The 27,303-nt window shown below is 53.0% G+C and overlaps 1 protein-coding gene across 3 annotated transcripts in view; it reads right to left on the bottom strand.

Moving 5' to 3' along the window:
* ABCG1 (ATP binding cassette subfamily G member 1) overlaps nt 1-18,518 on the bottom strand; it is a 64,596-nt gene extending 46,078 nt beyond the window's left edge. For all 3 annotated transcript variants that reach the window (XM_031683643.2, XM_006204957.4, XM_015239838.3), the window contains exons 1-2: nt 18,362-18,518; nt 11,656-11,899 (exon numbers count right to left, since the gene is read on the bottom strand). In XM_031683643.2, the coding sequence (XP_031539503.2) occupies nt 11,656-11,899; nt 18,362-18,403 (286 nt within the window). In that variant the 5' untranslated portion in view covers nt 18,404-18,518. The remainder of the gene's footprint in view (nt 1-11,655; nt 11,900-18,361) is intronic.
* Nucleotides 18,519-27,303: the final 8,785 nt, after the last annotated feature.

Here is a 27,303-nt window from a genome sequence, read left to right as displayed (position 1 = left end):
GAATCATTTTCTTAAACAGAGGAAAAAGGAAATTTTAACTAAGCCCCATGTGTAACTCAATTCATCATAACCTCCTTCTTGCCACACATTAATTCAGAATTACTGCAAAGGAAGGAAAATGCTTTTTCTACGAAACTACAGCCAATGGGATCTCACGTTAAATATCCGCACGTCCAAGAGCAGCACTCACACCCCAGCAGTGCCGCTGCCACGCGGAGACAGCGGCTCACCGCCGATGCCCCCACGGCCACCACTGCAAGCAGCGGGCACAACAGCCTTAATTTTCAGGTGTGAAAATCTAGCCACCTGACAAAAATGTGCAGCGCCTGATAAAATCTCTCATCCTCCTAGGGTAACCCACACAAACCTCACCTCCTAGGGTAACCCACACAAACCTCACCCTTGGGCCAAGTTCTAAAGCATGATGTTGCTGAGAGCTTTGTACCAACTGTGGACGTTTCCACCCAGTAACTTACAAGGGTAGGTGCTTCCACGTAAATGTCTCAAGGAAGCTACCCTCCTCAGTCAGTGACCTGAAGTTCCTGACGACCTCTCAGAGAGAGGAAACCTCTGCCTAGCTAATCCACGGAGGCACATACGTCCTAACAACAGGCAAGGGTTCACATGTCTAAAACACTCGGTTGATTCAGTCCTAATTGTTGCCATGAGCAGGAAACCCAAGGCACCTTAGAGAAAGAATGGTATAGAAATTCTCAGAGAACATCTCCTCGAAGACTACCGGCTGCCTGAGGGCTGGGAGCTCCGGGCATCTGGACGAAAGATTCCCAGTTTCTGTGGAAGGGACGGCGCTTCTGTGCTGTCTGGGCAAGTGGACGATGGACTTCACCGATCTGAGCCACAGGGGAGTGGTAAGAAAACCCTCCCACGGGGATGCTGGGAAGACTGGGTAAGTTACGGATGATAATGATGATTTGTAAGTAAAATGCTTAATGAAGCCAAGAACCCAAAAACCAACCCTTCAGCAAACTTTGACCCACACACTAGAAAGACCTGAGCCCCACTGTGTGCCAGCCCCTGATGTAAGTGGATCGCAGCCACTGCCCGACTCTGCCCCTCTGAGACTGGCACTCGTATCAGCCCCATTCTGCAGATGAGAAAACCGAGGCTCCAAACCATGTGAAGCCAAGATTCAAAAGCAGGCCACCTGACTCAGAATCCAGGCTCTCCGCCTGCCCGTCCATGATGCGGTTGCTGAGGCCAGGGGTTGGGCTGACCCAAGGAAGCAGGCCTTAGAAACCACTTTCCACCTGTTACTCAGAAATGGCTCATGGGCTCAACACAGAGAGGGACGAGCAAAGCACTGTATCTCCTCCAGGCTCTGGCTCTTCAACAGTGGTTTGGGCTTTTGTTATCTCAGTCATTTGGCAGATGTTTAGTGGGTGCCGACTCCGCACAAGGTCTGGGGCTGGGCAGCAGGGATGGAGGTGACTGACACAGCCCGTATTTAGAGGCTCAGAGAAAGAAAAACATAAAATCATGTGCACTGAGTGCCATGGTAGTAGGCAGAGGGGAGGGAGGTATCCAGGAAGGACCCTGGCCCCAGAGGTAAGCCCGAACGAAGGCAGGCTTCCCCCGACACCTGCCTGTGGAGGCAAGGTGGGTTCCGGGCAGAGGGCGTGGTCCAGAGAGAACACACAGATACTGAGTGAGCAGACCCCTTTCTCAGAAGGCAGTGCCACCTGCTGGCCCACAAGGAGTGACTGTGGAGAAGAGAGGCTGGGACACAGGTAGGAAGGGAGTCCCTCCCACAGAGAGACTTTCAGCCAGGTTGAGCACCTTGAGATTTACATCATAGAGACGTATCCAATTCTGAAGCCAAGAGGCACAGATGCTCCTATGAAGAGAGGAACTGACGAGATGACAGTTGTCCTCCTCTCTCAGCCAGACAAGAATCAGAGACGAGGAGGGGGCATGGTTTGGATCGGGGCACAGGGCACATCTGTGACCCATCAGGGGCCGTGACAAGGAGCACATGATTAGACAGCTTCCTCTCATACCATTCAGGACATAACCATTTTCTGGACAGGCCGATATGCAGGTCTTTAGAAACAGGAAACCCACAAGCTTCCTTTGCAAATCTTAAGGGGGACTCTGATGAAATGTCAGACTAAACGTAAGGGCTTCCGACTTTTCAATCAGCTTCTGTATCTAGTCTGTTCTTGGCAGACAAGCACTGTTATTGTTTGTAGTGATGGAACATCTCAGCCATCGGAAATGTGCCTTTCCTCCTTTTCTGAAAGGTTTCACACAGGAGGGAATTTACTGTGCTAAAGCTACTCACCACCATCTCTGCCTCCTGCATCCCACCTGCAGGTGGGTGAGTCTTGGAGATTCGAGAACCAGCATCTCCAGGTAGGTTTACAAAAATGCCAACTCCACAATCACAAAATCAAATGAGCAACCAGCTAAAATCCAAGACTTTGAGAACAGTCATTAGCTCTTGGGCTCCTTGTGTTTGTTCAGGAACCGTATGAGTGATGGTGTTTAATGCTTCATAACTCACCAAAATTCAGTCCACAGGGATTAGACCAGGCTGGTGTCCAGAGAAGACTTTGGTCCCCAGGGAGGGGCAAAGTGTGCCTCCGATCCCACCAAGGCGTCCCAGGACTTTGAGGGGTTAGAATGGAGCCTCAGCTGGTAGAAATCATGTTTATATTTATTACCACATTTGTGGGTTCACACACACACACAACGTGTACTGGATGCTACAGAAAACACACGTGAAGTCCAGCTGCTATTTCCCGGAGCCTGCCTAACACACCCGGGCCGGAGCGAGTCAGCAGCGAGCAGGAGGCGGCAGGCTCCCAGCGTGACTGACCCGCTGGGCTCCAGCCCACTTACTGGACCTGCCACTCAGACTCCTAAGGGAAATTCCAGGATTCCACAAGCCACCCTGGTCATGTTTAAACGCTGACGGCTCAACCTGCTTGGCCCAACCCAGGAGGCCCTCCCTCCCATTCCTTCAACCACTGAACTAAACAAACTAAACAAAGCAAAACAAGAAAGATATTGTTTGTCTCGCAGAAAATGTGAGCATCTGACCTGATGGCCCTACCTTCCACTTTAAAGAGACATCTGGAAAATTCACGAAGCCCGCCCCGCTCCCAGCTACTGAGGGAAGCGACAAGGACGAAGACGCCACCCAGGACGCCACCGCTTTCCTGAGGACAGCCTGGCTAGATATCCGCGTGCTCTTCCTGCTCCAGTGGAGGCTCCCAGTTACGCTTATACAGACATCAAAATAATAGTCATCTGGGGAAAAAAATCTCCATTCATCAGATGCATTTTAGTGACGTCTCCAGGGTAAAATTAGGCTGTGGGAAAGGTTCTAACATTTTCTGGGCACAGGTGTTGGTCGGATCTGGGGCGGCGCAGCGGGGTTTGAACGCCCAGGGGTCCGATGTGCACAGGGCAGCCGCAGACCGAGGGAGGCGGAGGCCCCCACCCGCCGGCAGAGGCCGCAGCATCCGGACCGGGAGCTCGGCATCCTCCACGCACGCTTAGCAACAGCGCCCCGCGCGCAGCCAATCGCGCGGCGCCGCCGAGGTTACCCGCGAGCATTGACCGGGAGTAACCCCGGGGCGGGCGGCGGCGGCGGCGGCGGCGGGCGGCGGCCACTGCGCACGCGCAGCAGGGCTCACCTGCGGGGCTCGCACCTACGCGCGGGAGGGGCCCAGCCCCGCGGTGCTCATCTCCTCCAACCATTCAGAGTTTAGGGCTGCCGAGGAACACGGGAACCTCCAGGAAGCCTGCGCCAGACACGCAGCCGGCTCTACCTCTGAGGAAAGGTGCGCCCCAGCCGCCCGGCGGGGACAGCGCAGACGTCACCCTGGGCCCCAGGCCTGCAGAGTCAGCATCTGCCCGAGCCAAGATAAGAGATGGGTTTTACTCCACATTTAAAGCCGGCGGAAGAGACCCATCTCAGTCGACCTGACCGGCCAAAGCCCCACCTACCCCAGGGCGTGCAGGTGAAAATTGGCCAGAATGAATTCGCCCCTTGGAGACCAGCCAGGCTTGTCGCCCTTGGACGGAACTTCGGTGGGGGTGGAGGGCCGGGGCCCGATTACTCCGTCCTAGAGGGTGAGGACGAGCAGAGGTTTCCGGCACAGTCCCCAGCCAGGTGGACAGAGTTCTAATCCAGAATGCAGGCCAACATTGCCCCCAGCCCAGCCCAGGAAGGAAATCTGGGTGCCCACTTCCTCAGGAGGTGGGGAGGCTTTTGTGGTACCTCCATCTGGGGTTGTGTACGTCGTGGGTGAAAAAGAGATGAGAAAAACAGCTCATCTTGGGGGGGCCTGCGAAATGACAAAGGGGGAAGAGTTCTGAACGCATCTGGTTGAGAGGCAGGTGGTTAAGGCTTGAGGTCTAATCCAGAATCCGAGGGCTGCCTCCCTCTAGCCCTCCTTCCCTCCTGTGTGAGGGCCATGCTGACAATGCCCCGTGGCTTTCCCATGAGCACTTACTGATGCCATGTGCCAAAGCAAACAGCATTTTCTCAGTAAACAGGCATTTTTAATTAAAAAATAACCACTGCTCCCCAGAAAGTGGGAAGGAAGAAATAACAACTGAGAAATCCCCCATAAAACTCCTAAAAGATTCACTTTCAAGATTGGTGGTTGAGATATCCAGGCAAGGGACTTTTGCCTTATGACAGTAAAAGAAACAGAAAGAGTGACTTGTACCCTGCTCTTCCACTGATCTCCACCCTTGACAGTTTACAGCCGAGAACAAGGACATTCCAGCAGGGGCTCCTGCTTGCTGCCCTGCCCCCATGGATGCCTCGGCAGTACCTACTCCCAAAGCAGGACTCCAGCCTCATTTCCCCCAAGAGCCACGTGCTCTTTCCTCCTTTCCAGGGATCCCTGGGTCCTGAGGCACCAGGTTGCTGTTTTGTACCTGGTTAAGCGTTTTTCCTTCCAACGCGTGAGCTCATTTCCAAGAACCAAGAGTATAGCAAGCGTACATGGGTTCTCTGCAAAGCAGAGCTTGGATCAACAAATGAACATGACTAGAATTCAGATTTCAGCTCAAAAGAAGCCTTTTCTAAGAATTAGAGTTGTGCAAACAAGGACCTGGCCACGTGGGGAGGTATCAGTCCTCAGTTGCTGGAAGTGGTCAGACAGAGGCTGGCCACCTGTGGTTGGGATGGGGCAAGAGGGATGGCTCCATGGGGAGAGGTCAGGTGCGGGAGCTCCCAGGCCCCTTTGGGCTCCAAGATTCAGATTCTAAATGTAGGTCTCAGTTGGACATAATCGCAGTCATGAAGTCACTCTGGCATGTCTTAATTTTGACACTGAATGCCACTTATCCCACAGCACAAAGGTGATGAACAACAACATAGCTGACAAAGTGGGAAGTAAAGCTGGTGGCTGTGGGCCATGCTGGGCTGCTGCAGGCTCAGCAGCCTCCGTCCTCGACTCTGAAAGCTCCTCCTGGTGCCTCTTCTCAAATTGTGGACAAAATCACTCAGTGCCAGATAGATTTTGGTTTAGTTTAGTTTCGTTTAGTTTTGGTTTGTAGTTTTTTTTTTTTTTTTTTTTTTTTTTTTTTTTTTTTTTAGTACGAGATAGATTTTATATGACAGCAAGCTTTCCTATGAAGGTTTTGGAACTTCATCGACTTAGGGAAATGCACCTCCATCCTACAGACCCCGAGTTTGTCCCATGCAGTCTTTCTAAATGATTTTAATCTGACCCACGTGGTTACCTTTGTTCCTTAAATAAGCCAATCTGTTGATTCTAGAACTGAACTCAAAGAGAGCAGGTGTCTGGTTACTAAACATTTTCTTCTGCCAATTTATAAACAAAAGAAATGGTTTCACGTTCAGCAAAATGTCACCGTGGGTTATTTCTTGGCCTTGGCCGATTAGATTCTGGTTTATAAGAGAGGACATTCATTCAAGCATGTAGGATTTTCAAGTCATGCGCATATTTGGGGTGTTAACGGAAGGCAGGAGGGCACCCACCCAGCAGGTGAAAATGAGTGTGGTAAGAATGTCCTAAAAAGTGACACCGTGACACGAACTCACCACTGAGCAGAGCACAGTCCTGCAAAGTCACATTGAGGAGACCAGATGGCCAGGCACACTCTCCAGAAAAATGGTAGAGTATCAGTGTGCCCGAATATGGAGACTGCCAATCGGAAGGTGACAGAGGTGGCCCGACACTGAAGCAAAGAAGAGGAGACTTCAATGCCAAGATTGGCGGGGCCGCCTGTGCCCTGTCTACCAGGGCTGCCCAGCCTACCGGCGCCACACCTGGACCCTGCACCTCTGATTCCAGGTCCAGATGATGATGGCTTGGCTTCCACACAGAGGGCTCCAAGGCGGGTAGGATGTGCTGGCTGGAGAAGGGGAGCCGAGACCGCTCAGATATTAAAGTTCTGCCTGTGAGCTAGCAGACCCTTTTGGTTTTGTATGTGGTCACGCTGCATTCATCTGTCATGGGAGTCTGCCCATCCTCCACAGTTTTTCAAAGCCTCTTTCGGGGCCCGAAAGGCAGAGGATCAGAACTATTCCAGAAGACCTCATCACCAAAGGGGCCTGAGTGGGTGACCTGCCTCCTGCCCCAGGGAGCCACCGAGAACCTGAGAACTGGCCCCAGAGGGGAAGGGAGGAGCTCTCCAGCCATCTGGCGACCTGGGTCACGGGGCTCCCTGTGTGACGCCCTAGCCTCACTCAAGCACAGAGCCTTGCAAGCAGAGTTCATGTTCGCCACAAAGCACTGAAGGACCAGCCACAGCCTCAAATAAAGACAAAGACAGAGTATTAAAAGCAATTTCCTTTTGTACCACAAAGAAAGCCCACCTTCACATGAGGGTCCCCCAGGAGCACAAAAGTCATTCACTCGTGCTAGGGAAATACATCCCCGCCTTCGCACCAGAGCAGCCCGCCCTGAAGCCGCCCCGCTGGCTGCTCTGGGCTTTCTCCAGTCTTCCTTTAACCGGCCTTCCCTTCCCATCCCTGTCCCAGCCTGTTAGAGCAAGTCGCCCAGGGCTTGGTTGGAAGCCAATCTTCTCTTAATGGAATTCCTGAAAGGGATTTTAATGGTACATTCTTCTCATTTGAGCCAGCCTGTCATTGCTGGCCGGCCTCATGAAATCGCTCTGGAAATTAAGAGAAAGCAAACTTCAATTTGAGAAGGGTGTGCAAATGCAGTTTGATAGCTCAGAAGCAAACCAATACAGATAATCCGATGAGGAGCCGCCCAGGATGTCCAACCCCGTCCTGGCGCCTGGCGGGGGTGCTGCCGGGTCTGCTTGCAGAGCAGGGGCTGCGGTCTTGCTCCATCCGAGCGTTGCTGCCGTGTTGAGACAACAGCCTGGCTGACGAGGGGTAAAGAAAACTGCAAAGCCCCAGCTCGGATTACTTTTGTTCTCAACTCACAGGCCACCTGGGGAGGGGTATTTAATGCCTAGGAATCACCTGTGCGTGTGGAGCACACCAGGCAACAGCCTGCCCTCCACGGTGGGGGGCGGGCGCTAAGCTCTCCAAAGGACCAGGGCACCTGTTTACGGGTCCCCATAGAAGACAGAGGTGACTGGCATCCAAGCAGGCCAGTTAAAGGGAAAAGAAGTCAGAGTTGGCAGTCAAGGTGCCCCCCAGTGGTTTTGTAAACGGGGGTGAGGCCCAGGTGCCAGGGTGGCCCAGTGGTGTGCCACTAGGTGTCCTGTTGGGTCTTAGCTTCAGGCCTGCTTTCCCCTTCGCCTCCTCTGCTCCTGGGACCTGGGGTACAGTCTCTGAACCTCATGTACCCCACATGTTGGAAGCACGGAATTGGTCTCAGAGCCCAGTGGACCAAAGGACCCAGCACAGGGCCTGCCTTACAGGAAGCAGAGGCTGCTCTCAGAAGTCAGTCACACAGGGCTGAGCGAGGACAATTAAACCGCATTGTTCCCGAAGTCCCTGGACACAATAGTTGGTGTGACGACACCAAGGGCCATATTGTTCCAAATCATTTGTCCCATCAGCCGACGCTACGTGAGTGAATTCCTTGAGGGAAAGTAATCACCGTGTCAGAAGCCAGTGGAATTACCCGTGGGGTGCGCTTCCTCCCCCGAGGACGGTCCCTCTCACAGCCGTGTTCTCTGCTAGGAATCTATTACACAGCCTCTTTTTTTTTTTGCTCCAAAGACATCGTTAATCATACGGTGAAAACGTAACTACAATTGAAAATACAAGATGTTTTCTTGTAAACACCATATTCAATGCCTGGCAATCCTCAAGCTCAAGAATCTTAAAGACGCAATGCCTGACATCTCCTTCTTAAAAATATTGCTGTGGGGGAGGGTGGAGCTCAGCGGTAGAGCACTTGCCTAGCAGGCACAAGGTCCTGGGTTCGATCCCCAGTTCCTCCATTAAAAAAAAAATACTGCTATGGATTCACTCATGGCCTTTCTTCTAAGGATTACGAAGCTCTCTTTCTCTGTCTTCTTTCTTTGAAATAATTGTGTGGGGGGTGTAATACTATTCCAATCCCAGGGCCAAGCTTTGCCGCAGCACCCTATGTGGACTTGGTGCGGCTGCAACTTACTCTGGGAGGAAGAGTCTTCCCTGGACTTTACTGGAGTGGCCCAGGGTCTCTGTCATGGACCAGGAGTCCGACGGCCGGGCCCCAGCCTTGGCTCGGACCTTGAGCAGGTCACTGCAGCCCTCGGGCTCCTAAGTCCTTCACTGTACAACCGGATGCCCTGGAAACCCCCAGCTCTCGCATTCGCAGGTGCCTCTGCCTCCCCGACGAGTCCAAGCCCAGCAAGATCGTTGCCACGAGCTCCGCAGGCACCGCTGAATTTTTTAAGAATTAAAACCAATCGACTCCATCCAGAGAGAAGGATAACACGGTGAGAGAAGTAAGAGAAAAAGCTCCTGCCACAAAGGCTGGTCACACCTGGCGTCACACAGAGCTGACGCCAGATATAAAACTGCCACCGAGAGAAAAGGGAAATGCTTGCCAGGCCGGCAGCACGGCAGAGCGGGCCCTGTGGGACCCAAGCCTGGAGAAGGAGCCCCACTTCCCCGCGGCTGCGGGGACCCCGCACCCCGAGGCCCGGCACCAGGTGGGGCACGGGCTCCAAGCCGGACTGCGGGGCTGGACACCATCATCACAGCTCAGGGTCCGACAAGCCCTTAACGCTCAGCTCCCTTTCTATTCCATGAGAAGGTGAACAGGTATCTCCCACCCTAAGTGTACGCGGGACTGAAGCCCCATCTAAGTCCTGAACCGCGGGGCACCAAGAACAAAGGTAACATCGGGGCCGGGCGGGAAGAGAGGCAGGGAGAGGGAGGTGGACACAGGCGCTGCCTCTGGGCGGGGTGCTGGGGAAGGAAGCCCAACAGAGAAGTCAGGCCTGGCGGGTTGGGAAACCAGCGACCGGACACTCCAGACCGATGGTGCCCGCCTCCCCCTCCGGCTGCAGCCACCTCTGACTCACAGGCAGGTGCCTGGGGCCCACTTCCTACTGCTCCCCGCCTGAGCCCACACAGGTTACTGCGGGGCAAGTGTCTATCCGGCAGCAGGCGGGCGGGGCTCCCAGGAGGCCACCGGGGATGGATGGCGGTGGCCTTCCTCCTCCGCTAACGAAGAGGCCAGCACTGAGGGCCCACTCTGACAATTAGTGTGACCAGTTCTAACATTCAGAGAACCCAGGGTGGGCAAGCTGCACACCTGACCAGGGAAGACTCTTCACTCACCAGCACTGGGTGAGCACCTGCCGTGTTGGATTTCAAACCAAGATTCCACCACAGTTTAGACATGTTTGCATTTCTGCGTGGCAAGCTGTCTTCACTTTAGAGGATACACATCCAAGTGTTTCCAATATCAATGCCATGTTTCTAAGGCCACATGTGACACGTGGGCAGAAACTCACCCGTGTTGCCCATGGGTTTGCTGTCAACAGAGACAGATCAAGGCAAAACCTCATAAGGCCTTCCTGGTCACTCGGTGCATTTTTTTTCAGTAAAATATTTGTTCAAGTTGAGAAGGAAAAGCTGCAACCCTAGGTCGGAATTTCAATAGGCTCAGACAAACAGGCCCAACCCTGAGCCTATCACAGAATTTCTTTCTTAACAAAACAGGCTGGCACACTCTGAAACGTAAGTCGCAGATAACAGTGCTATCCTGCCAGCCACTGAGAAGGTTCGGGATCTGTTCCTGGTGTGCAGACAGATATAAAGCCATCCAACAACCAACGTGGCTCGGAGGTCCTAGGGACCAGTTCTAAAATCGTGGTTACAAGGAATTCCAGAGCTGCCCACACCAACTGTCGTAAAGCTTCACTCCAGGAGGGTAGGAAACAAAATGTAGGCGATAGGGAACAGAAAAATGAAAAGTAAAAAGGTGCCTCTTGGTGGATCTTCTTCAAAAAGAAAGATGGATGGAATCTGGATTTGAATCCTAAACGATTAAAATATTCCGGTGGTACCTGAGTCATTTTGTTCCAAATTCCTCATAGATTTTCAAGTTGTTTTAAGTGATTCATTGGAAACTAAGGACCATGGTTCCTGGGTGATGTCTAACATGTCTCTTCCAGTCGGTACCTGCCTCCCAAAAGACGGACAGCTGGTGGGTGCGTGGAGCAGGGGTGGGGGTGTGTGTGAAGAGCGAGGTCCACAGGAGGAAGTTGGTCAAGCTCGAAACGTAAATACTAACACAAGGAGGCATTAACTCTACACACTCTGAAAATCAAGAGCTGAAAAAGGCGCATCCAGGTTGCTGAGAACACTCCAAATCCGTCAGTCATCAGTTCCTGCCAATACGCAGCAGGCTGGCAGCAGGCTCCCGCATGCACGCGGCTGTCCCAAGAGCTCCCGAGTCCCTTCCTCTCCACCTCTTCTGCTTTTATTGATAGCCCACCAGCACACCCCATGAGTCCTTTCAAGGTCCATAAACACACAAGACTAGTTTCCAGAGAGATCACTCTAGGTCACTGGCTACTTTTTAACACTTCAAGCTTGGGAGGAAGCATCTGTCTTCCATTTGGCTCAGAATTAAAATATTTAAAATCAGTAGTCCCATCTTGAAAGGCCAACATAAGCAGCATCCCATAAAGAGGACCCTCCAAGTGCAGACCGGAAACCGGCACACAGGGACCCTGGTCAAACTTTGTGATCATATCAGAGATTAAGAACCACTGTGTGACTCACAGACATAGAAAACAAACTTACGGTTACTGAAGGAGAAAGAGGGGGAGGGGTGAATTAGGAGTTTGGGATTAGCAGGTGCACACTACTGTACATAAAGCAGATGAACAACAAGCCCCTGCTGTGCAGCACAGGGAGCTCTATTCAGTATCCGTAATAGCCTACAATGGAAAAGAATATGAAAAGGAGTATATGTGTGTGTGTATATATATGTAAATAACTTTGCTGTACACCAGAAACTAACACAACGTTGTCAATCAACTATACATTATAATAAAAATAAAAAAGATCCACTGTGAATCTTGAGTCATCTAATCCGACCTGTTCAAATTCTAGGTAAGGGAAAACCTGAGCATGAGGCAACTAAATAAACTGACCACAGCTGAGCCCTGAGACTCAGCCTCCCAACTTCCGGCCCCAGGTCTCCCCAGATTAACACATTTCTCCCTTTGCAGGCTCCTCCCACCTCTGAACACCCACAGCAGCCCCCTCCCTACCTTTCTTCCTCCACCAGGGTCCTTCTGGGACCGAGTAGGAAAGATCCTTGAATTCGATGTTGACGGCCGCCCTCCGCGGCAAGGAGGAAAGGCGCTGGGCCTCTGTGAGGTTGTTGTCCACTTTCTTCAGGTGTCCGTTCAGCAGCTCCGTCTCGGCGACATCCATGTTGCTGGAGACCACCTCGTCCACCGAGACACACACCGACTTGGGCTCGGTCATCGCTGCAGAGTAACCGCTGGCGTTCTAGAAAGAAGGGGAGGAAGCCCCAAGAGAGGCTGTGAGTTACCCCAAGGGAAGGACACAAGGAACCTGCGAGTAGGCTCAGGGCCATGTGTCAGTCAGAGCAACAGCCCTTACACGACACGGAGCCCTCGGCTCGACGGAAAGGATGCTCACCTGGAGGAAGTCCTCACCTCCAGCCCTCACTTTTTCTTCTCCTAAAATCATGCTAAAGACAAAATGTCAAACTGCTCTACCATCTTATTTAGGAATCATAAAATCTAATCCCAAAACTATAACAAATAAACCAGTTGTCTCAAAGAATGAAACACTGGCCGCCATACAAAAATTATCTATTTACGGTCCACTCATTAAAAAACAATAAAGATGCATGAGGCTGCTAAGAAATGCATAATTGGAAAAACTTTATGTAAAATGAGGTCTTCTAGCGCCTTCCTCCCGGGACCTCGTAAACGCGCCTCAGGAGCAGGGGTGCCCCCTGCAGCGCCGGGGTCTGTGGGGGGCAGCCTTGGTGTTTTCCTTGTCAGCTCTGCAAGCCCCTTACACCTCTCCTCTCTCACTGTAGCTTCATAATAGCGCTGAGAAGTCGGAAAGCTGATTTTGTTTTTCTCTATGATACAGATAAGGAAACTGAGGCCCGGACTATGTTAAGGAAGCTGCTCTGAGCCCTGTGACCACATGAGGAGCAGAAGTGACCCCAGAACATGTCATCTTAAGAGAGAGGTGGGTGCCTCTTCCACCCCCACCACCAGGGTATTTGATACGTAGCCACGCTGGCTTTTCAAGCTTCCACTGGGAGGCAAGTGAACTGTTACAGACGTGCCAAGAACCAAAAGCGTTTATGCAAAGAAAGGAACATCCTTTTCTAATGGCTTGATCTCGCTGGACGAATCAACATGCCCCAGGCACCCCGGAGCGCAGGAGAGCCCTGGGGTGGACAAACGCTATGCTGCGCTTTTTCTAGCTGTCTCTTAAATCAACAGAGGACATTCGACAGTGCCCAACCATGGGCCTTCGGCGAGGCTTCTCCCCCCTGTCGAAGGCAGCTGGCCTGACGGGGGAGCCCGTCGACAGCCGCCTTGGATAGCTCAGACCCTTCTGACGGCCGTGGGGCCGGGACACTCGGCCAGGGTGCTATTTGTTCTGAGGAGGAACTGCATCTTGCTGCTATTTTTTTCCGTAGGTCTGTAAGGTATTTCTTTAAAGAGGATGGCTTTTGGATTGTCATTATTTCTAGTAAAAAAATGGAAAACAAAACCAGAGCATGGCCCATCCGTAAATATCCTTACAAACCCCAGCAACTCTGGCGACCGAACAAGCCCATCCCCCATTAGAATGTCCTCTTGGGGGTGCGTGACAGCGTCGCTGGCAAGCGGGCATATTTCCATCACGGCATTTAAGGGCTCAGAAATCTTGGGGGTTTCGAATATTTAAAGCACAAATAAGGGGATGGAGAGATGTGGGCCCAGGGTTTTCTCGTTCTCGTGATGTTTGAAAATGTTGCTTTGCTGTTGAAGAAAAAGACACATCACTCACACACACACACACACACACACACACACACACACCCCTCCGAGGCATCGCCTACCTCGGAAAAGCTTAACCAGATCAAAACTTAGCTCATCCACTATACTATTCTGTGGATTAAAATTAAAGTGCTGAGTAAAACTCTGACAAAATTAATCCTGGTTTGCCTCTGGCACTGAGCATGTGAGATGCTTCAAACGCAAACATGAGTAGGTTCGTGCATCCCCTACACAGCCGGGGAGGTTTCCGTTGGTCTAAGGACGGGACTCCTCAGAGCCAGGCTGAGAACGAGCCTCTGCCGCTCCCAGGAGGGCCCTGCAGGACGTCGCCTCGGCAGCCCCGCTTGCCCCGTGCCCTCTGGGTGGGGCTTATCGCAGGAATAAGAGGACACCCCGCCCTAGCTCAGCGCGCTCTGGGCTTGGCCCGTTGGGAAAGAACGTGCCCCTTCAGCTCGGGCACCCATAGCAGCACCGAATGCCGTCCCTTTGCCCACTGATCGTGCCCTCTGGGGGCGCGTGCTGCTGTCCCAGGTTTTATAACCCATTTTGACTCCATTAAAGGCCTGCAAGCACCAAATCCTGGCTTTGGTGGGGGTTAATGGAGAGACCCTGGTCCCCAAAGTCCATCCTCACCCCACCTTACCACCCACGTGGAAAGGCTAGACGTCTGCTTCCAGACCCACGTCCTGCTGGCAGACTTGGCTCTCACACTGGGGGTCCCCATGCCTGTGTGTCTTCAGTTAGGGGCGGGGAGTTTCCAGCAACCCCCCTCCTGGAGGGGCGCCCCATCACCCCCACCCAGCATTCCAGGAGCCATGGACCATCCATCCCCTCCTCTGCACCCAGCACAGGTGTCAATCCCTGGGGAAGCCCAGGGGTAGGGCGAGTCTTTTGGATGAAACCCACATGCACACTGCCAGGACGAACAACCATCACTCCACCGCCAACTGGAGCAGATGCCGGCCTGGATTACGATGAGGGTCTGACTCTAGACTCCTCGCCTATCTATTCTCTCACTCACTTCTCCAGATCAAGTCCCGGGGACCAGCCATCAACAGACAGACATGGCTTGTGACCTCAGCAAGCTCATGTCCAAGATTGTGTCCTGATAATCTCCATACCGAGGGGCAAGACATAGAAGGAGAGGATGCTGGAACCCACAAAGGACAACGAAGTCCACAGGTCCTGGTTGGGGCACAAAGTGTCTCTGAGGAAATGAAACATAAGCTGAGCTTAGCCAGGTGAGGTGGGGGGAGGGGTGCCAGTTCACGATGCTCCCTTCCAGGGAACAGCATGTGCAAAGGCCGGGCAGCCAGAAGGAGTGGAATACCTGGAGATCTGGGAGAAATTCAGGGGCTGGAGCTCCTATTTGGGGACGTGGAGTAAGACGAGGTCCACACGGTGGTGGGCTTGCAAAAATTGTTATAGGTTTTGTACTTTATCTAGAGGTCTCTGCATGGGGGTGACACTGAGGGATCTCAAGGCAGAAGCAACAGAGCAGAACACGAGCTGAGAACCATCTCCTGCAGCATCGTGCAGAGCCTAGGGTGAGTGGCCCTAACCAGCTGGGGCAGCGGGAGAGGAGACAAGGCAGGCGGGCCAGCAGGACAAAGCTGGTTGAGTACACTGATTTGGGAGTGAGAGAGAGCAGCCAGGAGCAAGTACTCACTCACCATTTAAAGTTTTAAATTATAACACTTCCCGCATAGTAGTTAAGTGGTTATAAACGATAGCGACTATTGACTCAGCGATTACAATGTGCCCATTAAACTCCAGGCTGCAGAGATCACTCCTCTCACTGTCTGCACAGCTCTCTGGGGGGGTCACCATCTCCCATCATTTCACGGAGAGACCACCTCCCCTGCCCCACCCCACCATGAATGAGTAGCCAACCTGGAGTCGGGCTCTGCATGGGTCCTCCCAGCCAGCGTCCCTAACAGCACCTGAATGCTGCTTAGCTTTCTACGGGCAAGTTGGACTTGACCCTGTGTCATCCCAGCCCCTGTCTGTTACAAGGATATCCACAAGAAACTGAGGAAACCACACAACCCCACCCCCAAAGAAATCAACACCAAAGCAGTGCCAGCCATCACCCACCTTTCCTCCATGGGTGTCCAATTAATAAAATTCTGAAATACTGGGTGATGGGAGGCAGTGGCTGTCACTCCGAAATAGACCAGCTCTCTGGAAACACGTCCTCAGAGGAGAGCCCAGCGATGTAGGTTACAGCTAGCTCCTCCTCAGCCTCCTGAGCTCATTAAAAATGAAACAAGTACATCCTCTCTCCCCATTCATTCCCCGTTCCCTTTCGCTGCGTGCGACCCTGTCTTACCCGAAGCACTGTCTTTGGCCTTCCCACCCCACACAATGGGTGCTGCGTAATAAGTGGTAAATAATAGTGTGTCCATTCACAGGTGCTGAATGCCAAGGAGACCCCATTTGGACTGTTCCTGCCTGCCATGGCTGAGGCACTGATTCTAATTTGAATGCTAGTTTAACGAGATGCCTGTTTAGCTGGGGAGGGCCTCTAACAGTCAGCAAGTCCCCAGGCATTGTGAGGCTGGTTCACTCTCTTCACCCAGGGAAGCAGGTTAGAGGCAGAAAGTCCCCCTGCCCCCACAGCATCTGAGGGAAGGGAGGGAGGGGAAGGGCACTGGTCTGCACTGTCTCTCACTTCTCTCCTTGCTGCCTGCCTCGGTGTCCACCCAGACCAGCAGACTGCGCTTGGAGAGCAGACCCCTTCCTGGGCGCATGAGAGAAAGACGTACTGGTCCAGAATCCTCAAGGCCACTGCCTCAGGGAAAAGAGCCCGAATGCCATGCCCCTAACTAAGCAAAGGGAAGATGCCACTTGTGTGGTCACTCAGAATGCCAGCCTTATCATCACGGAAAATCTCACTCCAAACAGCCTCAAATACCACTACCCCCTGGGAGCCTGTGCCCGCCCCTCCCAGCCCGGATCAGGGACTCCAGCACACCAAGTGGGTGCTCATTCCATCCTCCAGGGCGCCCTCCCCAGACTCACGCCTGGCACAGCCAGCCCCGGACTGGAGCCCACTCGAAGCCCAGGATCCTGGGGACCTCCTAAGGGCTCTTTGTTGATGACTTGGGTAGAATTTTTTAAATAAAAAAAAAAAGCACAAGGTTTTCAGGGAGGAAAGTGAGTTTCACACAAAACAACACCCCCTTGGTGGGGGGCTGGGAAGAGCCCAGCCATCAGCATCTCTAAACAGACGAAATACTTGCATTCTGGGGCTGTATCAAACCGTAGCATAACATACAAAGATCTTAATATAAAAACGCCTGTACCTTAAAACATTCTGATTTATTATTTCCCGATGTGTATGAGCTGCTTCTGCAGCTTTGAGAGGCTTCAACAGTTAATCTGTCAGACCTGAAACTCTCTTTACCCACAACTGCCAACAGCAATCCCCTTAATTTTCCATTATCACCGTAATTTAGGAATCCCAAAGAGATATGTTACATGAAGAATGGCCAAGAGTTCCCCGACATTCAACCTGATAAAAGCAAATATCATGAGGAGGGCTTGCCTTTTTCATTTTTTGATTCCTTTTATACGTGAAAGCTGGGGAATAAAGGCGCAGTGTGCTCAGAGGTGGGACCCGGCCTGTGGGTCTCCTGCCCCGGGCTCTTCCCTGTTCTACCCACCTCCTTAACGTGTCTCTGGCCCCATTCTATCGGTTTACACAGAATCATTATATAATGAGCTGGCGAGGCGCGGTATGTTCTACAGTAACCTGTTTGGAATCATAGGATGCAGTTGTCAGAACAGAGCATGCGCAGAAACCCGGCTACTTTTTTTTTCTCTTGAGCTCAAGGCAAGAGGTAACTGTCGGTCAAATCCTGCTGAGCCCTGCTGACTTCAAATACAGGATGCTAAAAATGAAATAAAGGCGAGGGGTGGGGGTGGAAACCGGTGCGTGCTGTGCACTGTGGGGTTACAGCTCACGGGAAGTAACTAGCAAGATAGTAAATACATAGACAATCTATAGAAAAGGGGTTGGAATACCGAATACTTTCTATGTGTACTTTGGATGACCTGAAATCAGAGCAGAAGTACCTAACTGCACTGTCCGCGTGCTAGGCATAGAAATGAAAGACCCTAGGATGGGTGAGTCAATGGTTAGTTTTTGTTTTTTTTTTTTTTCTTTTTTCCTAATGTGAGTTTACGGAGGTATTTCAAAGGAGCAAGAGGAGACTACTGACCACCCCTGGGAATGGCATTTGCTCTAACTGTGTCTAGCAATGAATTCGCCGGCACCCGGTGGTCCCCCATGGGGAGCTGGTACCCTTGGGAAAAGTGAGATGCGTGCCTGTCCCCACCCCTGTCTCTCTCCGGGGTGCAGAAATGTGGCCTGAGGTATCCAGGCTCGACCCTCAACTGCCTTCCGGAGATTCCTCTGCCCTCTCCTGGGCAGGTCCGGGAGAGGCTGTCCCGGGGAGCGCAGGGGCAGCACAGGCTCCGGCTCTAAGGATCACCTCCCTCTTTTGTTCCCCCAGACCGTGCTGGCGCTCGGAGAGGAGCGCGAGAAGCTCCCGGTCCCCAGGCTCCGCCCGCGCGCGCCGGCAGAGGGATCGGACCCCCTTTCCCTCTGGCCCAGGCTGCCGCCCCGCCCCAGCGCGCTCCGGGTCTCTAGGCCCCAGGCCCTTCACCGGGAGGTGGACGAGGTCAAGGCCATCTGTCCACTTGTGGGGCTGCTGGCCTCCTCTCACCGTCTCCTGGCCCCTCCGCCTTCCCCGAATCCTCGGCCGCAAGGAGCATCCCGAGGCTCCCAGTGGCCAGGATTGGGGGTGACGGGAGTTGGGCGCCTCCCCGGGACTAGGGGCCGGTGTCAGAGTGCGGGTGAGGGTCTTCGTGCGTTTCTTGTTCTCCTGGAGAACAGAACCAAGCCCCGAGAACGAAGGATGCGCTCACTCACCATGGCGGTGCCGACCGAGAAAGCGGCCATCAGACAGGCCATGCCCCGGCGGGGACGAGGCTGCGGGCGGCGGGCACGGGCGCCGGGCACTAGGCTGCGATCGCCCCAGGCTCCGCTGCTGCGCGCCGCGCGGGGTCCGGCTTGGTCTCCGCTTGCTGCTGGGGCTGCTGCTGGGGCCGCGGCCCCGCCCACGACCTGCCCGCGCCGGCCCCGCCCACGGCCCACTCGAGACCCGCGATTGGCAGGCGCGCAGGGTGGGCGGGGAGGGGCGGGGCTGGCAGGGGCGGGGCGGGGCCGGCAGGTGCGCGTGCTCTTGTTTTGCTCCTGCAGGGGGTCGGCTGGCCCAGCTCCGGACAACCCGGTTCCCCAGCCGCCGGCGGCTCTGCCCGGGCAGGTGCAGTGGATCCTCCCAGCCTCGGAGCTCAGAAACTCAAGGGGGCTGGCTCGGCGGCCCTGGGCCCTCGACAGGCAGCAGGGTTCCCCCGCCAGGACTGCCACCTTAAAACCTGCAGTGCTGTGCCAGTAGGGTCAGAGGAGGCGCCTGGGAATGGAGGGTGGAGGGCAAGGGGACTTCTCTTTTCTTTTTGTATTGTTGGGCAGCTCCCTGCCAGGCAGGAGAGTGAGCGCTAAAAAAGAGATGGCCGCCCTAACGCCCCCCACCCCACTGCAGCTCCATATCTGGGGTGGCCTCCCACACTGAGGCAACGCACTCACTCACTCATGCAACATCGCCGTGTGCCTGCCGCGGAGCTAAGTGCTGGGTAACAAAGGGGTGCTGGGTGAAGATGCCCAGGCCTCTGTCCTCCCCCAGCTCCCACCTCCACCCCAACAAAAAAGAAAAGCTTTTTTTTTTTTTTTTGCAGATGTAGTGTTTCCAGTACCTGGCCCAGCACCTGGCCCAGAGCTGTGTTCACAAAACTTCATAAGGAATGAGTCTGGGCACCCTTTCATTTGGCCCCAGACAGGAATATCAGATGGCCTGGCGTCTGCTAAAGCCCTTATTATATGTAAGTGGGACCACTTCCTGGTAACCATGGTGATAAGACATTCCTTACTCCCAATCTCAGAGGCTAGTGCTTTCATTCAGTGGTTTGGGTGTGGGGACCGCAGCCAGGAATGCACGTCTTCCCACCTTCAGCACACCTGGTCACCCCTCCTTTGTACCCCTCAGATACGCAAAGTCCCTGTCTTTCTCCTCACCTAGAAGGCAGCAAGACTTCATGTCATGCAGGGGGACTTCATACGCCAGCTCTGATGACCATAGCCAAATTCTGGCCTCAAATCAAAGGAGAGAAAGGCGGTATAATGTACGAGTTCAAGGCAGGGAGGGCCCTGCCTTTGTCTGCACGGTTTCACTTGAGGAGCCTATGCACCACCTCTGCTCCACTGTTGACTGTGAGGAAGGAGCTCTGACTGCTGTATTTCCAGGGGCCAAGCTCCACATGGTGGGCCCACCAGGCTGTGTGGTGCCTTAAATGTGCTGAACAAGGAGGCCAACAAACTCTGAATGTTCTGGAAAGAGGATTCAAATCCACAAGCCTTCCTGGGAAAGTTCAGGTGAAAAGACAGAGACAAAGGAGGCCCGTCTCTGGGGCCCGGGATAGGTGGCCAGCCCTGCACCCTACCACTTACTCCAGGAGCAGACAGGACAAAGAGCAGGGGGAGAAAAGCACAGAACAGGGCTGGGGAGGGATTCTCCATGAGAATGTGGCTGGACCCTGCCCAGCTCTGCAGCCAGGGCGAATGACGAGCCTTTGTGGTTCTGATGCACTAGTGTCTATTCTGTGTCCAATATCCATCCTCCCCACTGCTAAGAATTAGTTGACAATTTCCTTCTGGGACCCTCTCCCCACCCCCCAGTTCTACGTCATGTGATTTGGTCAGTAGTTGGTCGGGAACGGGAAGTGTAAGGTGATGCTTGCCAGGCTCCTGGGAATGGCCCAGGGGATAGTATGTAGAGACTGAGGATGAAGCCAGAGAGGGCAGACAGGGATAAAGTAGTCCTTGTTGGTGTGGCTTGAGCTGCTGGCTTTTCTGTCACAGGCCACGGAAAGCGTCGTAACGGATACACCTGTACACTGGGGCAATAATCGTCTCAGCTACGTGGGAAACACGTGCCTGGTCCACAGCTAGCGCCCCAGTTCTGACCCTTACTAATGCTGTCCCTGTTGTGCCAAATCCGAGAAGAGGCCAATAGCTGAGAAGGTGAGATCTGTGGCATTGCCATTGGGACTTTTGGTTGTAAGTAACAGAGACCCAGCTCCACAGTGAAAAAAAATGTGACAATGAATATATGTATGTTCATGTATAACTGAAAAATTGTGCTCTACACTGAAATTTGACACAACATTGTAAAATGACTATAACTCAATAAAAAAATGTTAAAGAAAAAAAAAAAAAGAAAGAAACCCAGCTCCAACTGGCTGAAGCTATAGGTCACGTATTGTCCGAGGTAACAGGAAGCCTCGGGGTGTACTGGTTTCAGACCTGCCAGGGCCAAGCACCCATTCTGTATCTTCAGTCCTTGCTATTACAGGATTGAGGACAGGACTGAGGACAGAGGGGACAGGAAAGGGCGTACAGGTTTGGGTAGAGAGATAAATCATAAATTCGGTCAGGAACCTTGGGTTTAGGAGACTTGGCTTCATCAGCTGACAACCAGCCACTATGCCCCTTGGGGGAAACCAAAGACTGACTGGCCTGACTTGAGTTCCATGGGCCAAACAGGCCAAAGGGGATGGCAGCCCCAGTGGAACCATCTGGAAAGATTGGGACATGGGTGCTTCATCGAGGCCATTTTGGGGAACTCTGAGCTCAAGTATGGGAGCCAATCAGGCAAATGTAAGGGGAGCTCATCACAGGACCGTCCAGTTCAGACCTCAACCCCAGCAGGAATCTCTGCTGAGACATCACTGGCAGGTGGGCCAGGCTGGGCCTGGGGACATCAGGTGGGAGACATCTCCTGCCTCAACAAGCAGCCCACACCGCTAAGTAGTTGTCATCGCTAGCAGGCGGTCCCTGTGCCTAATGGGACTCCCTGTCGCCCCGAGTGCCCTGTCTTCCACCGCCCAGCATCAGCGAGCACAGTAGGCCTTGAGCTACTCAGCCGTGGCTCCATACTTCTCCCCAGGCTTTGCTTCCTTGGACCAGACATTCCTGGTCCCTCCGACATCATTCTGTAGAAGATGCTGCTGCTTCTCGCCTGCCTTTCTCTGCATGACTTCTGTCTTCTCAGTGTCCCCTGTGAAACTTGGGGTCTGCCACCTATTCAAAGTATTCCCTCCCCTTGCTAATGGCGTCTTCTCCCAGGCTCCGCTCAGATCATTGGTAAGGACACGCGCCCGGCTGCAGAGCCAACCACCCGATGTCCTGGGGACAGTGGGCTCGATGAGAAGCCAACTAAGCTCACTTTTCTTGTAAGTTTGTAGTTTCAGCTGCCTGGTTTGCACTTTATCCCCCAACTTCCATTTCAAGGGGTACCCAGTTTCTCTCTTCAGACATCCAGCTCCTGAGGCTGGGAAATGAGAGAAAGAGGCCACCTTGAGGACTTGGTCTCTGGTACAAAGATTTCTGTTCTTGGTACCTGGTGAGGGGAGTGGGCTTATGGGTAAGTCAGATGTCCAGGTGGGCTTGTGGCGGGCCTGTGGATTGACCCAGGTGTGCTTCTGCAAGGAGCTGGCGACAAGGGGTGAGGCTGGCTTGGCAACTTGGATTGTCCCACCCGTGGAGGTCAGGAACAAAAGATCTCTGGATCCTTCCAGAGAAACACCTGGGGACATCAACCATGGCATCCTGGCCTCCCCACTCCCAGCTGGCTAAGAAGAAATCTAATGAATACAGTCGTCTTCACATCTGGATGATCTGGCTTTCAATAATTTGGCCTTGAGCCTTCTTTGATTCCAGGGTGGCCAGCTCTGAATTAATGTTGTGTGGACCCTGCCCGGCTGACTTTCTTCAGCTCAACTATAGAGCTACACCAACTTGAACTTCATTTTTCTTCCAAGACCTATGATTTCAGCCATGCCTTCAACAGACACTCAGAAATCCCTGCCGTGCTGGAATCTGGCCTCAACACTGGGGACCTGGGGCGGCCAGAACAGGGGAAACTCAGCCCTCAAGTGCAGTCAGACAGTAATGGGGAAAGAATGGAAAGCTGAGGTTCTTATCTAAGTTGGATACTTTTTAACTTGTTCCATGAGCTTAAGATATTCTAGAAATTATTCCTGGTCTAAGTCAGAGGCGCTCTCGCTGTGCAGTTTAAGGCAGGGCCCGCCAGAGGCAAGCTGGTGACACCCGGGCCTCTGCTCTACTGCAGTCCTGCCCTTTAGGAGTCAGCCCTTCAAGTGTCCTGCCCTAGGGACCTGCACCCCCACCAAACCGCCTCATCCCTGACGCTACGCCTCCTTGTGGTCTTGCATCACAGGATTAATTTACTATTGGTTGTGCTGACTGCCCACCACTCCCCTCTAGACTGTAAGCTCCACACGGACAGGAAAGTCCATCCACTGATGGATCCCCAGCCCCGGGAACAGTGCCTGCAAAAGGGCTCTGTCTGGGCTCCTCAGCTATTGGTCGGTAGCTCCGGCCCCCGATCCCCTGGCTCCCCCACCCCAGCTGTTGGTAGCGCGCACGAAGCCCCCAGTGTGGGAAGGTGCCTGCCCGGCAGTGTTCCTCCAGGGGAACATCTCCCACATCTGGTGCGCCACCAGTGCCTGGAGGAAAACAAAAGACTACCGAAGCCTGGTCCCCTGCCCCTGTCCCCAGTTGCCCTCTCGCCACATCAATGCCTGCACTCCAGCAATTTGAGGGTTGATGGGGTTTCCTTTCCCGAAGCCTCAACCAAACTTGATCTTGGAGAGGTGGCATAGGGAGCTGTTTGTTGGCTGGCTTTTTACAACCCAAAGCTCTGACTCTGAAAGTTAACATTTTCTGTGACATAAAAGCAGAATCTGGTGTTGTAACAGCCAGAAGGAAAGAGGGGCATGTCTCTTTCCCAGGCTGATGGTGGTGGGACATGTGGTGGGGGCTCCTGGGAGGCGAGGAGGAGAGGGAAGAGCCCTGTGCCCACTGGGTCCCTAGGCCCCCGACAACACAGCATCCCTGTCAGAGCCTCGCCCTTGGCCGGGCTGGAGACCTGCCTTCTGGTCACGGTCCCTGCCTTCTCGGCGTCTCTGACTCCTCCACTTGGGTCAGCAGAGAATTAGTGGCGACGGGGCCCTTTCTACCTCTGTTCACATAGGAGCCACTGCCTCCACTTTTTAAAAGGAAGAGAGAGAGAGAGAATGAGAAAGAGACAGAGGGAGGAGGTGGGAGGGAAAGAGGAAGGCAGGAATGAAGGAGAGGAAGAGAAAGTAAGAACCTTAAGAGGTGAGAACAGATGCAGAGAGGACCATGGCTTAGCTCTTGACGGGAAAGGACGGAAAAGGAGCAGAAGCAGAGACCGAGTCTGCAGGGAGGCTGATAGCCCAGGGCGAGGCCACGCACCAAATGAGGACTCTCTGTAGATCAGTCTGTTTTAAAGCAACATCATTTTCCTCTCTATGGTTTGCTTGACTCCTCTCTTGCTGGCCCTCCTGACCCCACAGTGTCTGTCTCCAATGTCCAGACGCACGCCCCCATCACATGCGGGAGCCAACCCAGCCCCAGAGAGGAGCCCCTCTTTCCCCAGCATGCGGGAGGTGGGAGCAGAGCAGGACTTCAGAGCTGAGAGTGGGGTGCAGGGTGGAGGGAGGCAGAGGGAAGAGCCCAGAAGGTCAGAGGGACCTGGAGATTAATGAGGGATGTCTTCAGGGAAAGAAAAACGCAAGTCAGTATTTCATGAGCTGAGTTAGCAAGAGGCCAGTTAACTATTGCAAACAGTTTCTTGTTTCCTTCCTTGAGCATGGAACAAGGAATGGGGGAAAGAGCTGGGAAATCATTTCCATAAATGAAAAAAGAGGAAATAACATCTGGCGATGAGATGACCTTCAAAGCTGAGGATTAGGAGACAAGTCTCAGAGGCGGACACTGAAAAATTACTGGAGCCCTCCTTCCCACACGTAAATAAAAGCCCCCATCGCTGCCTGGGAGGTCCCAGCGGGGACACAGCTGGTAGCCCTGGGCCACTGGGCACCCACTTTCCTCTGAGGAGCTGCCCTCCCCGACTCTCTGTCAGTCACCACAGTCCTACAACACAACCCCGACCCAGAGCCATCAGAACACTCCATCCAATGGTTTGAAAAGTGCTGTAATGTGCATTACCCCCAGTGATGCTCAGAACGCCCCTTCAGGGTAGGATGGCAGTAGCACCACGGAAGACGTGTGAATTTGATACCCAAGCCCCAGGGGCAAGAGAGACCACATTCTGGTTCTCCTCTCAGTCAGATCATCTGCCTCTGGTCCCTGGAAGGCAGTGCCTCCACACCAGGCCCGCTGGAGCCCAGAGCTCCGAAGCTCTCCATGGCTCCGAAGGTCACAACTCAGGTCCAGTGTGCTCAGCACCCTAGTCACCCGGCAGAAGTCCTCCTGCTTCCCTGGGACACCTGAGCTCTCCTGGGATCTGCACCCCGACCTCTCTCCTCTCCAGGCCTGGGAAACTGTTCCTCCACCTCCTGCCTCTGTCCTCCAGAGCCCAGTTCCATCCCCTCCCCTCCAGGAAGACTTGGCCATCACCTTGTTGAACCTCAGCTTTTGAAAGCGAAAGTCTGGTTAGGGAGATTCTCTTGCGCACACTTGGAAACTTCTGGACAGAACCCGGCAACTCAAAAGCCCCCAAGGTGAGAGAAAATCAATTTAATTAAAAAAAAAAAGTCTTGGCTGCTTTTTAAGGAAAGAGAGAGGGAAATAGCTGGAGCAGGGAAATCAGTGTCAGATTATCCCAGCAAATTATCCTGCCCCTGGAAATAAAGAGACAGAGGCTCCACGAGGTTTGAAACCTGCCCAGAGCTACAAGGCCCAGGCCAGGGCCTAGGTCTCCTGATCCCTGCTGGGCACATTTTCCATTTTTTTTTTTAACAGCTGCCAAATATTAGTTGAGAATAGGCCAAACCTATTTTGGACAGGGACAGGAAGCCCAAGTTTGGTCCTTTGAAAGTCCTGGGCAGGCTGGCAGGGAGACGGGGCGAAGCTGCTCTTCTCTCATCTCTGCCTGGCACGGCTGAAGGCTCCGGACAGCACCCAAAACAAGCATGAAGGGACTCTGGGAGGTGGGGAGGTCAAGGTGGACCAGCCAGGGGCCCTGGGACCCCAGGAAGCATGCTGTGGTGAGGCCCCTGGGTTTTCTTTTGGCCACATATATCCCATACTTTCCTATGAAGAAGCCAACAACCTGGAAATGCCAAAGGGCACAAACAAAAAGCTCCCACAAAAGACTGTCTCTAACCACAGGGACAGAAAATGAGCAACCTAGCGCCGTAGAAAATGTGTAGATGGTCACTGCTCACTGCTCTGCTCCAGCTAAACATCACTCGGCAGGTTCCCCACCCCGCCCACCCCAGCGGAGACGGAGGGGGAGCCTAGACTGCTGCTCTCCTCAGGCTGCAGGGAGGCTCCAAAGCCTGCCCCCCCAAGTCACCCCCTGTCAAAGTGATGCCGAGACGACCAAACGGGGGTCGGGCTCTGCCCACTGTGGGCAGGAGTAAGGAGCCTTTCTCTTCCTCGTGGGGGTGGTGGCAGAGGAGAACCAGCAGAGACTGGACTTTCACCAGCACCCAGTGGTAATGAGAACACTGTACTCCCCACAGACCATGATGCCGGTGGAGAGTGTGTGGGGAGCAGTAGTAAGGTCCCCTACCTCTGCCCGCCAGGGAGGCACGGGGGGTGTCAGGACTCCCACCCCTCCCGGCAGTAACGAGAAGCCCCTCCCCTGGATGCCAGCAGAGGCTGAGCAGAGAACCGGGACTTCTACCCTTGCTTGGCAGCGATGAAGCAGTGCTCCTCCCTCCTCCCCTGCCTGAGTGATGGCAGAAGCCAGCTAAAACCGAAGGCTCAGATAAGCTCTAATGCCTCCTGACATAATACAGAAAACATCTAGGCTTCCATCAAAAACCACTCATCATCCAAGAACTGAGAAAAGCACAATTCAAATGAGAAAAAAGCCAATCAACAGAGGCCGATACCACGATGACAAAAATGCCACAATTAACTAACAAAGATTTAAAACAGTCATATAAAAGTGCTTTAGTGAGCCATTAGGAACACACTTGAAATAAATGAAAACATAGAAAGTCTCAGCAAAGAAATAGAAGATGTAAAGAAGAAAATGGAAATTTTAGAACTGAAAAATGCAATAACCAAAATGAAAAACTCAGTGGATGGGCTCAACAGCAGAATGGAGGGGGGAAAGGAAAGAATCAGTGAACTGGAAAATAGAACAACAGAGATCACCCAGTCTGAACAACGTAAAGAAAACAGGGTGTGCAAACAATGATCAGAGCCTGGGAGATCCGCAGGACTACAACAGAGGGTCTAACAGTCACAGAAGTGGGGCTGAGGGGGCCGAAAAAGTACTCCAAAACATAATGGTTAAAAATTCCCCAAATTTGGCAAAAGACAGAAATCTACAGATTCAAGAAGTCAAGCACACTGCAAACATGGGAAACCTAAAGCAGTCTACACCGAGACACACCACAGTCAAACGTCTGAAAACTAGAGACAGAGAAGAGATCATGAAGGCAGTGAGAGAGATGTGGCATCTTACCCGGAGAGGAAAAGTAATTAAAATGACAGTGCATTTTTCATCAGAAACAGCAGAGGCCAGAAAGAGTTAGCAGAACACTTTTCACTTGTTGAAAAACAAAAACAAAAACCTGCCAACCCAGATTTCTATATCCAGACAAACTATCCAGGAATGAAGGGAAATCAAGACACTTTCAGACAAAGGAAAACTGACAGAATTTGTCACCAGGAGACATACCACAAAAGAATGCATAAAGGAAGTTCTTTAAACATAAAGAAAATAAGGA

The sequence above is a fragment of the Vicugna pacos genome, chromosome 1 (genome assembly GCF_048564905.1).
Source record: "Vicugna pacos chromosome 1, VicPac4, whole genome shotgun sequence".
Taxonomy (NCBI): domain Eukaryota; kingdom Metazoa; phylum Chordata; class Mammalia; order Artiodactyla; family Camelidae; genus Vicugna; species Vicugna pacos.
The sequence above is the reverse complement of the archived record's forward strand: the minus strand, read 5'-3'. Positions and strand labels throughout refer to the sequence as shown.